Source organism: Ranitomeya imitator, chromosome 1, assembly GCF_032444005.1.
Source record: "Ranitomeya imitator isolate aRanImi1 chromosome 1, aRanImi1.pri, whole genome shotgun sequence".
NCBI lineage: Eukaryota > Metazoa > Chordata > Amphibia > Anura > Dendrobatidae > Ranitomeya > Ranitomeya imitator.
In genome coordinates, this window is record NC_091282.1 from 17,292,020 (window position 1) to 17,304,375 (window position 12,356).

The window sequence follows — 12,356 nt, forward strand, 5'->3', positions numbered from 1 at the left end:
AGTACGAGCACGTTACAAGCGCGGCGGCGGCGACCAGTCAGTGTGAGGAGGAGAGGAGCAGTGATGGGCGGTCACCAGTCGAGAGCGGGAGGAGCTGAGGCGACGTCATCACTGTCACATGACTGGATCATAACTAACATTTTACCTGAACTCCATCTGATCACATGACCTTCTCACAGATCCTGCATTTCTCTGCGTCACCACTTCTCTCCTGAACCCCGCCCACTGATCGCATGACGGTGACGTCACCCCAGGTCCTCCACCACTTGTCTTCTTAGCCCCGCCCCCTGATCACATGACGGTGACGTCACCACAGGTCCTTCCTCTCTCAGTGCAGCAGCTCCGTCCTGGTTGTGTGCAGCTCGTGTTCTCTGGTGTCAGCCAGCAGCAGATTTCCCGCCATTCCGGTGAGATTACAGGAGGGTTTGTGGTAAATCTGTGAGAGGAGAGTGTGGGGTGAGATCAGAGCTGTTCCTGTGGAGGCTCCTGCTCCCTGTGACTGCGGCTCCTCAGTGTTGGGGACGGGCAGCATTGTATGGGGGGTGTGCAGCGTCTGCTCCTCATCTCACAGCCCCCGCTGGAGGTGTAGTTACCACGGTGACCGTCCTCTGCTGGCGGTGTAGTTACCACGGTGACCGTCCTCTGCTGGAGGTGTAGTTACCACGGTGACCGGCCCCCTGCTAGTGATGTAGTTACCTCGGTGACCGTCCTCTGCTGGCGGTGTAGTTACCACGGTGACCGTCCTCTGCTGGCGGTGTAGTTACCACGGTGACCGTCCTCTGCTGGCGGTGTAGTTACCACGGTGACCGTCCTCTGCTGGAGGTGTAGTTACCACGGTGACCGTCCTCTGCTGGCTGTGTAGTTACAACAGTGACCGTCCTTTGCTGGAGGTGTAGTTACCACGGTGACCGTCCTCTGCTGGAGGTGTAGTTACCACGGTCACCGTCCTCTGCTGGAGGTGTAGTTACCACGGTGACTGTCCTCTGCTGGAGGTGTAGTTACCACGGTGACTGTCCTCTGCTGGAGGTGTAGTTACCACGGTGACCGTCCTCTTCTGGAGGTGTTGTTACCACAGTGACCGTCCTCCTACGAGGCTGATAATGAGCGGTCAGATCGGCGGAGGAGGCCGCGGTGGAGTTTTGTGGCTTTTCCTCCAGATTCCTCCTGATAAATGTTGATATTTGGCAGAATTTAGTGATTGTCGTTCTGTCATCCCCGGTGATTTCCATCTTCTCCTTCATCATGAAGACGCCGGCAGGACGAGATCCCTCCAGCTGATCCAGTGCTCATCCCTCCTCCTCCTGAATGACCCCGAGGATGGACGAGGACAGGGATGAGACCACCAGAAGATTATTCCACTTCGCCCTGGAGATCATCTCCCTGCTGAGCGGAGAGGTAACTCCTCTACATTTCTATCAGCTTTATTGTGTTCTGTGACAAGTCTGACATCCAGAATAGAGAGAAGGATTCTTTACTGTAAGAGCAGTGATTGTGTGCAGCTCTCTGCCCGGAGGAGTTGTCATGGGGATTCCCTATAAGAGCTGTAGAGGGGCCGGGATGTCTGTCCGGAGGGGAATAATATTCCCAGTTATGGCCCCAGATTACTGGAGACGGTTATTGATCCCGGGATTTCTACTGATTGTCAGATCTGGAGTCGGGAAGGAATCTTCTCCCTAAGTGTCTCTCTCCATACACAGGATTACACAATAGTGAGGAAGACACCGGGGGGCGGTGTGACTCCCATCATCCATCTCCAGGAGTCAGGAGGGCGGAGCCCGGGCCCCATCACAGAGCCTCCCCCGCACTCCCTGCTACATGAGAGGAACAAGAAGATCCTGGAGCTCAGCAACAAGATGATTGAGCTGCTGAGCGGAGAGGTGACTGCTGGGAGATTATACAGCACTGGAGGATTCTGGGTGATGAGCGGAGAGGTGACTGCTGGGACATTATACAGGACTGGAGGATTCTGGGTGATGAGCGGAGAGGTGACTGCTGGGACATTATACAGCACTGGAGGATTCTGGGTGATGAGCGGAGAGGTGACTGCTGGGAGATTATACAGCACTAGAGGATTCTGGGTGATGAGCGGAGAGGTGACTGCTGGGACATTATACAGCACTAGAGGATTCTGGGTGATGAGCGGAGAGGTGACTGCTGGGAGATTATACAGGACTGGAGGATTCTGGGTGATGAGTGGAGAGGTGACTGCTGGGACATTATACAGCACTAGAGGATTCTGGGTGATGAGCGGAGAGGTGACTGCTGGGACATTATACAGCACTGGAGGATTCTGGGTGATGAGCAGAGAGGTGACTGCTGGGAAATTATACAGGACTGGAGGATTGTGGGTGATGAGCGGAGAGGTGACTGCTGGGACATTATACAGCACTAGAGGATTCTGGGTGATGAGCGGAGAGGTGACTGCTGGGAGATTATACAGGACTGGAGGATTCTGGGTGATGAGCGGAGAGGTGACTGCTGGGACATTATACAGGACTGGAGGATCCTGGGTGATGAGCGGAGAGGTGACTGCTGGGACATTATACAGCACTGGAGGATTCTGGGTGATGAGCGGAGAGGTGACTGCTGGGACATTATACAGGACTGGAGGATTCTGGGTGATGAGCGGAGAGGTGACTGCTGGGACATTTTACAGGACTGGAGGATTCTGGGTGATGAGTGGAGAGGTGACTGCTGGGACATTATACAGCACTGGAGGATTCTGGGTGATGAGCGGAGAGGTGACTGCTGGGATATTATACAGCACTGGAGGATTCTGGGTGATGAGCGGAGAGGTGACTGCTGGGACATTATACAGGACTGGAGGATTCTGGGTGATGAGCGGAGAGGTGACTGCTGGGACATTATACAGCACTGGAGGATTCTGGGTGATGAGCGGAGAGGTGACTGCTGGGACATTATACAGCACTGGAGGATTCTGGGTGATGAGCGGAGAGGTGACTGCTGGGACATAATGCAGCACTGGAGGATTCTGGGTGATGAGCGGAGAGGTGACTGCTGGGACATAATGCAGCACTGGAGGATTCTGGGTGATGAGCGGAGAGGTGACTGCTGGGACATAATGCAGCACTGGAGGATTCTGGGTGATGAGCGGAGAGGTGACTGCTGGGAGATTATACAGCACTGGAGGATTCTGGGTGATGAGCGGAGAGGTGACTGCTGGGAGATTATACAGGACTGGAGGATTCTGGGTGATGAGGGGAGAGGTGACTGCTGGGACATTATACAGGACTGGAGGATTCTGGGTGATGAGCGGAGAGGTGACTGCTGGGACATAATGCAGCACTGGAGGATTCTGGGTGATGAGCGGAGAGGTGACTGCTGGGAGATTATACAGGACTGGAGGATTCTGGGTGATGAGGGGAGAGGTGACTGCTGGGAGATTATACAGGACTGGAGGATTCTGGGTGATGAACGGAGAGGTGACTGCTGGGAGATTATACAGCACTGGAGGATTCTGGGTGATGAGCGGAGAGGTGACTGCTGGGACATTATACAGGACTGGAGGATTCTGGGGGATGAGCGGAGAGGTGACTGCTGGGACATTATTCAGCACTGGAGGATTCTGGGTGATGAGCGGAGAGGTGACTGCTGGGAGATTATACAGCACTGGAGGATTCTGGGTGATGAGCGGAGAGGTGACTGCTGGGACATTATACAGCACTGGAGGATTCTGGGTGATGAGCAGAGAGGTGACTGCTGGGACATTATACAGCACTGGAGGATTCTGGGTGATGAGCGGAGAGGTGACTGCTGGGACATAATGCAGCACTGGAGGATTCTGGGTGATGAGCGGAGAGGTGACTGCTGGGAGATTATACAGGACTGGAGGATTCTGGGTGATGAGCAGAGAGGTGACTGCTGGGACATTATACAGCACTGGAGGATTCTGGGTGATGAGCGGAGAGGTGACTGCTGGGAGATTATACAGCACTGGAGGATTCTGGGTGATGAGCGGAGAGGTGACTGCTGGGAGATTATACAGCACTGGAGGATTCTGGGTGATGAGCGGAGAGGTGACTGCTGGGAGATTATACAGCACTGGAGGATTCTGGGTGATGAGCGGAGAGGTGACTGCTGGGAGATTATACAGGACTGGAGGATTCTGGGTGATGAGGGGAGAGGTGACTGCTGGGACATTATACAGGACTGGAGGATTCTGGGTGATGAGCGGAGAGGTGACTGCTGGGACATAATGCAGCACTGGAGGATTCTGGGTGATGAGCGGAGAGGTGACTGCTGGGAGATTATACAGGACTGGAGGATTCTGGGTGATGAGGGGAGAGGTGACTGCTGGGAGATTATACAGGACTGGAGGATTCTGGGTGATGAACGGAGAGGTGACTGCTGGGAGATTATACAGCACTGGAGGATTCTGGGTGATGAGCGGAGAGGTGACTGCTGGGACATTATACAGGACTGGAGGATTCTGGGGGATGAGCGGAGAGGTGACTGCTGGGACATTATTCAGCACTGGAGGATTCTGGGTGATGAGCGGAGAGGTGACTGCTGGGAGATTATACAGCACTGGAGGATTCTGGGTGATGAGCGGAGAGGTGACTGCTGGGACATTATACAGCACTGGAGGATTCTGGGTGATGAGCAGAGAGGTGACTGCTGGGACATTATACAGCACTGGAGGATTCTGGGTGATGAGCGGAGAGGTGACTGCTGGGACATAATGCAGCACTGGAGGATTCTGGGTGATGAGCGGAGAGGTGACTGCTGGGAGATTATACAGGACTGGAGGATTCTGGGTGATGAGCAGAGAGGTGACTGCTGGGACATTATACAGCACTGGAGGATTCTGGGTGATGAGCGGAGAGGTGACTGCTGGGAGATTATACAGCACTGGAGGATTCTGGGTGATGAGCGGAGAGGTGACTGCTGGGAGATTATACAGCACTGGAGGATTCTGGGTGATGAGCGGAGAGGTGACTGCTGGGACATTATACAGCACTGGAGGATTCTGGGTGATGAGGGGAGAGGTGACAGCTGGGACATTATACAGCACTGGAGGATTCTGGGTGATGAGCGGAGAGGTGACTGCTGGGACATTATACAGCACTGGAGGATTCTGGGTGATGAGCGGAGAGGAGACTGCTGGGACATTATACCGCACTGGAGGATTCTGGGTGATGAGCGGAGAGGTGACTGCTGGGACATTATACAGCACTGGAGGATTCTGGGTGATGAGCGGAGAGGTGACTGCTGGGACATTATACAGCACTGGAGGATTCTGGGTGATGAGTGGAGAGGTGACTGCTGGGACATTATACAGGACTGGAGGATTCTGGGTGATGAGCGGAGAGGTGACTGCTGGGAGATTATACAGGACTGGAGGATTCTGGGTGATGAGCGGAGAGGTGACTGCTGGGACATTATACAGCACTGGAGGATTCTGGGTGATGAGCGGAGAGGTGACTGCTGGGACATTATACAGGACTGGAGGATTCTGGGTGATGAGCGGAGAGGTGACTGCTGGGACATTATACAGCACTGGAGGATTCTGGGTGATGAGCGGAGAGGTGACTGCTGGGACATTTTACAGGACTGGAGGATTCTGGGTGATGAGCGGAGAGGTGACTGCTGGGACATTATACAGCACTGGAGGATTCTGGGTGATGAGCGGAGAGGTGACTGCTGGGACATTATACAGCACTGGAGGATTCTGGGTGATGAGCGGAGAGGTGACTGCTGGGACATTATACAGCACTTGAGGATTCTGGGTGATGAGTGGAGAGGTGACTGCTGGGACATTATACAGGACTGGAGGATTCTGGGTGATGAGCGGAGAGGTGACTGCTGGGAGATTATACAGGACTGGAGGATTCTGGGTGATGAGCGGAGAGGTGACTGCTGGGACATTATACAGCACTGGAGGATTCTGGGTGATGAGCGGAGAGGTGACTGCTGGGAGATTATACAGCACTGGAGGATTCTGGGTGATGAGCGGAGAGGTGACTGCTGGGAGATTATACAGCACTGGAGGATTCTGGGTGATGAGCGGAGAGGTGACTGCTGGGACATTATACAGCACTGGAGGATTCTTGGTGATGAGCGGAGAGGTGACTGCTGGGACATAATGCAGCACTGGAGGATTCTGGGTGATGAGCGGAGAGGTGACTGCTGGGAGATTATACAGGACTGGAGGATTCTGGGTGATGAGCGGAGAGGTGACAGCTGGGACACTATACAGCACTGGAGGATTCTGGGTGATGAGCGGAGAGTTGACTGCTGGGACATTATACAGCACTGGAGGATTCTGGGTGATGAGCGGAGAGGAGACTGCTGGGACATTATACAGCACTTGAGGATTCTGGGTGATGAGTGGAGAGGTGACTGCTGGGACATTATACAGGACTGGAGGATTCTGGGTGATGAGCGGAGAGGTGACTGCTGGGAGATTATACAGGACTGGAGGATTCTGGGTGATGAGCGGAGAGGTGACTGCTGGGACATTATACAGTACTGGAGGATTCTGGGTGATGAGTGGAGAGGTGACTGCTGGGACATTATACAGCACTGGAGGATTCTGGGTGATGAGCGGAGAGGTGACTGCTGGGAGATTATACAGCACTGGAGGATTCTGGGTGATGAGCGGAGAGTTGACTGCTGGGACATTATACAGCACTGGAGGATTCTGGGTGATGAGCGGAGAGGAGACTGCTGGGACATTATACCGCACTGGAGGATTCTGGGTGATGAGCGGAGAGGTGACTGCTGGGACATTATACAGCACTGGAGGATTCTGGGTGATGAGCGGAGAGGTGACTGCTGGGACATTATACAGGACTGGAGGATTCTGGGTGATGAGCGGAGAGGTGACTGCTGGGAGATTATACAGGACTGGAGGATTCTGGGTGATGAGCGGAGAGGTGACTGCTGGGACATTATACAGCACTGGAGGATTCTGGGTGATGAGCGGAGAGGTGACTGCTGGGAGATTATACAGGACTGGAGGATTCTGGGGGATGATGGTGTGGCTGTTGTCAGGTTCCTATAAGGTGTCAGGACGTCGCTGTCTATCTCTCCATGGAGGAGTGGGAGTATCTAGAAGGACACCCGGATCGGTACCAGGATGTGATGATGGAGGAGCTCCGGCCTCTTTCACCACGAGGTGAGAATGAAAATAAAGTTACAGCTGTCAGAATAAAGCGATGCAAAAAAAATTTTTTTCTATAAAATAGTTTTTAGTACTTAAAAAAGCCAAAACATGAAGCCAGAGACAACATTTTTCTAATTTTGGTTATAGACATTACCACAATCAATTTTAAACAGAACAATTCAGATGCAGTTGAAGTTCAGACTTTCAGCTTTCATTTGAGGGTATACACATTAAAATTGGATGAAGGGTTTAGGAGTTTCAGCTCCTTAACATGTGCCCCCTGTTTTTAAAGGGACCAAAAGTAATTGGACAATTGATTCCAAGGCTATTTCATGGACAGGTGTGGGCAATCCCCTCGTTTTATCATTCTCAATTAAGCAGATAAAAGGCCTGGAGTTATTTTTTTTTTTGTTTTCCCACCACAACATTATAATCTTCTGTGAAGCACCTGGGGGTTCAATGTGTTCAAGACAAATCTAGATAAGTTCCCTGAGGGGTCTAGTTTCCAATATGGGGTCACTTGTGGGGGAATTTTACTGTTTATTCACATCAGGGGCTCTGCAAACACAACATGGCATCCGCTACTTATTCCAGCAAATTTTGCATTCCAAAAGACAAAAGGCGCTCCTTCCCTTCCGAGCTTTGCTGTGCACACAAACAGTAGTTTTCCCTCTCATATGGGGTATCAACGTACTCAGGAGAAATTGCACAATACATTTTGGGTCTGTTTTTTTCCTCTTACCCCTGTGAAAATTTAAAAAAAATTAGGTCTAAAAAAATGTTTTTTGAGAAAAAAAAGTTAAATGTTCATTTTTTTTTTTCCCACATTCCAAAAATTCATGTGAAGGACCTGAAGTGTTAATAAACGTGAATGTTTTTTTGAGAGGTGCAGTTTTTAGAATGGAGTCACTTTTGGGTATTTTTCTGTCACATTATGTGAGCTGTTCCCTACAAAAAAAAAAAAAAAAGGTTTTGTAAATTTTGATGTAAACATGAGACATCACTGGTCAACTTTTAACCCTTATAACTTCCGAACAAAAAACAATATTTATTTCATTTGTGCCGATGTGAAGTAGACGTTTGGGAAATGTTATTTAAAAACTATTTTGCGTGACATATCTGTGATAAGAATTCAAAGTTTGAAAATTGGAAAATTGTCGCCAAATTTCCATTTTTTTTTTTTTTTTTTCACAAGCGCAAGTCATAAAGAATAAATTTTCTCGCTATCATAAAGTACAATGTGTCACAAAATATGATCTCGGAATCGCCGGGATCCGTTGAAGCTCCAGCGTTATGACCTCATAAAGTGACAGTGGTCAGAATTGTACAATTTGGCCTGGTCATTAATGTGCAAACCATCTTGGGGGGTAAAAGGGTTAATTGGATGGGATTTTTGGTGCATATTTGGGCTTCGTGTTTTGCTATTTGTGTATTTGACTGTGATTTTTTGATGCTTATTATTTGAGCACTGTATGTTGGTGTTATTTCACCTCTGTATATTGGTAGTTTTTTAGCACTGTATAGAGGTTTTTCTTCTGTCTGCACGATGTATTTGATATGTTTTTGTACATTTGTTGTCTGTCTCACAATACATTGCAGGGGGGAAGCCGCTTTCGGTGTAATCCACAGGCCGCACTACCGACTATAGAAGGATTTTCTGTGGATACAATGATGTTTAGGACCTGACGTCTTCTCTGGTGTACGGGGCTATTGTATATTGATACTATTTGGCTTTCTATATTGGCATTTTGTGTTATTACATGGACTCTGTACATCAGTAACAATTGGTTTGTAGTATTTGGGCACTATAGATTGGTAATATTTGGTTGCTATTATTTTGACACTGTATGTTGGCGCTTGGTATTTGAGCACTGGTTATCAGTATTTGGTTTCTGTTATATGGACACTATATGTCAGCTTTATTTGGTTATTATTTGAGCACTGTATGTTTGTGTTTGGTATTATTTTTGCTCTTTATGTTGGTATTTGGTATATATTATTTGATTGGTAAAATTTGGGCACAAAATATCCTTAATATTTGGGCACTGTATGTTGGCATTAGTTGGCTGTGTTTTTTGGGGGTGCATATTATCTGAACACTTTATATTTTAGCACTGTATAGAGGTATTTTTTTGTCTGTAATGTGTATTAGATAGAAGTGGTATTGTATATGTTTTTTTTTTGTTTGCTTTTATGAGGGACACCCCAGGCGGACAGGCTTCAGTTAAGGTGCCAGATTAAGCATGTTGCCCAGAGACATAAGCAGGACATGGTGCGATGAGACGGTTTGAATTGACAACATGCGACGCTGATTCAGTGTCGTTCCATCACGAGAGGCGCATTACTGCACCGAAGAACGGCCTGGCAATCTACTGCCGTATTATGGCCAAGAATACTTGATGGAGAAGGCAACAAATGGTATTGGATATAGTGGCGGAAGTTGCACCCTATGTCGGAAGACGCTCAACCAGCTACTGTGGAAGAGCCGATGGTCCACCTGAGTATGATCAATGCTCCTGACGTGTAAGGATCAAAGCCTCAAGTATGCTCGAAAGGGCAGATCAAAAGATGGAGAGATATCATAAAGTTTGGAATGTACGAACCATGAACCAAAGCAAACTAGACATCGTAAGAGGCAAAATGGACAGAATAAAACTCGACTTAGAATTAGCGAAGTAAGATTGATTCAATCTGGACATTTCCATTCAATCAAACATTGGATCTGGCAATGATAAGAGAAGAAGCCATGATGTCTATTTTATGCGCAAAAAAAATTTGCCGGTAGTGTCCTGAAATCAGTGACAATTATGTCCTTCGCCTACAAGGAGCGCCAATCCATGTCACACTATACATGTCTACTTGCCAACAAGCGATGCCGAGGACATTGAACTGTTATACTATCAACTTCAAAAGGAAATCTACAACAAGACTTACTCGTTATAATGGGAGACTTCAATGCCAAAGTGGGCCTCGGCAAACATGGAACCGTTGTTGGCACTTTTCGACTTGGTGAACAAAACAAGGCTGGAGGAAGATTTATTCACTTTTGTGCGACAAATCAACTGTCCATGATGAAATCCTTCCAAAATCACAACCGGAGTCTCTACATGGAATGTACGACTTATTACAGAGTGTCAAGAAGGAAAGCTTCTACATGAGACTGCTACTCAATACAAGGAAGACAAAGATATTGACTGCTGCCAGGTGTGACCTGGCCATGTTTTAGATCAGTGTTCCCCAACTCCAGTCCTCAAGAGCCACCAACACGTCATGTTTTGAGGATTTCCTTAGTATTACACAGGTCAGTGAATGCTTGCCTGTGCAGGTGATGCAATTATCACCTGTGCAATACTAAGGATATCCTGAAAACATGACCTGTTGGTAGCTCTTGAGGACCGGACTTGGGGAACACTGTTTTAGATGGACGGTGAAGACCTAAACGTTGTTAAGGATGATCACTCAAGGTGCAGCGACGACGTCTGACCAGACAATATTCTCCCAGTATTTCACAGACTTGTCTAAATGTTGTTGAGCAAACCTGAAACTCTCTTCAACATGCTTTTTGCTCAGCAATGAAGGTTGTGTGGTGTTCGTGCATACAGGCCGTGGAGACTCAGTGCATAACTTAGTTTTCTTTTAAATAATTGTACTGACAAATGGAGGTTGCGGAGTGTCCTTCCCTGACATTTTGGTGGAATCTGCGTGATCTCTCCGCTGTTATCCTTGACATACTGGTTCTGAGAGACGTGTCTCATGTATAGACAGATACACGGCAGGTGATGTATTCAGTCTGTGTGTCTCCACAGATGGATCCAGGAAGAGGAATTCATGTCCCCGTCCTCTGTATCCCCAGGACTGTCCGGAGGAGAATCGCAACATCCCGGAGGATCATCAGGTAGACGACACTGAAGCCTCCACAACATCTGACCATGAAGTGATGGGACCTGAGCTCATCTTACATTTTACTTTTTAGGCTGAAGATCTGATTCACATTAAGATTGAGGTTATCGATGAAGCCGAAGAAACAATGGATGTATGGGCCGATCAGCAGGGTAAGGGGGAAACTGTCATGTCTGTTCTGTGGTCACCAACTACTACTCCTATCATCTCATAATCACATGACATAATCTATTCCATCACTGTGTGTCTCCACAGATGGATCCATGAGGAGAAATCCACCAGAGAGATGTCCCCGTCCTCTGTATCCCCAGGACTGTCCGGAGGAGAATCACAACATCCCGGAGGATCATCAGGTAGACGGTGCTGAGCCCTGTACCGGATCTGTGTATATGGGGGACATTTCTGATCAGTGTCACTGATTTTGGTGGTTTCTTGTATTGTGCTGATTGATACATCTGATATATCAGGAGGAAGATGTGATTAATATTAAAGTGGAGGACGAGACAGAAGACGAAGCGATGACGAGTGGTGATCGGCCGTGTGTAAGTGACGGGAAGGAGGAGATTCCGGGAGATGTTTCCACAGGTATGTGATGATGACCGTCGTGTGATTTTGTGTGTGTGAGTCTCCGCTCCTGTACGGAAAGTCTGACTGTGCACCGATGACTCTCTGGGATGTAGGAGGGCCAGGACACAGGTCTCAGTTGGAGACAAGCGGAGGACACCAGGTCGGCGACAGTACTTGAAATATGTTTAGTCACTTTTCTAAGGTGGAGGATTGCTTTAACATAAACAGATCACAAGATTATATATACAAACAGATTCCATACATCCGGCCCCGTAGCCTCCCTACAGCGTATAACATCCAGCCCCTCTACACTTATCACTTCCAATGGCAGCTGACGGGTACATAAATCCTGAAGGGCCGTTCCTAATGTCGGGACACGTGCAAAATTTAATAAAGATTTACCGAAGCGTTTTACTGTCAAAATATCACACATTTTTGTGTACTTTAATATAAGACCACATTGTGGTTTTTTTGGAACATCCCTTTTAAACGAACCCTGATTCACTGTCTTTACGGATTGACAAAATTTAGTCTAAAAATCGGGAACCCATCGGAGTCTCTAAAGTGAATAATTCTCTTCGCAATGGCACGTACATGAATTCACAAAAGAAGGTAACCCCCCCATCGAGGACCCAAGAATTTGTAAAATATGTACTAATAAATAGGATGAAATAATTTTTTTTTTATTAAAGAATTGTGTGACCAACAAAATGAACTGCACAGAATCGCGGCCGTTCGTCCAACATTTATGAATAACATG

The 12,356-nt window shown here is 48.3% G+C and overlaps 1 protein-coding gene across 3 annotated transcripts in view; it reads left to right on the forward strand.

Moving 5' to 3' along the window:
• The first annotated feature begins 10 nt into the window (after window positions 1–10).
• LOC138658299 (zinc finger protein 665-like) overlaps window positions 11–12,356 on the forward strand; it is a 158,549-nt gene continuing 146,203 nt past the window's right edge. The window contains exons 1-8 of one of the 3 annotated variants that reach the window (XM_069745791.1): window positions 11–407; window positions 1,249–1,395; window positions 1,698–1,877; window positions 7,018–7,141; window positions 10,936–11,024; window positions 11,103–11,181; window positions 11,285–11,382; window positions 11,497–11,614. In XM_069745791.1, coding sequence (XP_069601892.1) covers window positions 1,306–1,395; window positions 1,698–1,877; window positions 7,018–7,141; window positions 10,936–11,024; window positions 11,103–11,181; window positions 11,285–11,382; window positions 11,497–11,614 — 778 coding nt within the window. In that variant the 5' untranslated portion in view covers window positions 11–407; window positions 1,249–1,305. Of the gene's footprint in view, window positions 408–1,248; window positions 1,396–1,697; window positions 1,878–7,017; window positions 7,142–10,935; window positions 11,025–11,102; window positions 11,182–11,284; window positions 11,383–11,496; window positions 11,615–12,356 lie in introns of those variants that run through there. The other 2 variants (XM_069745787.1, XM_069745782.1) reach the window with 2 other exon arrangements.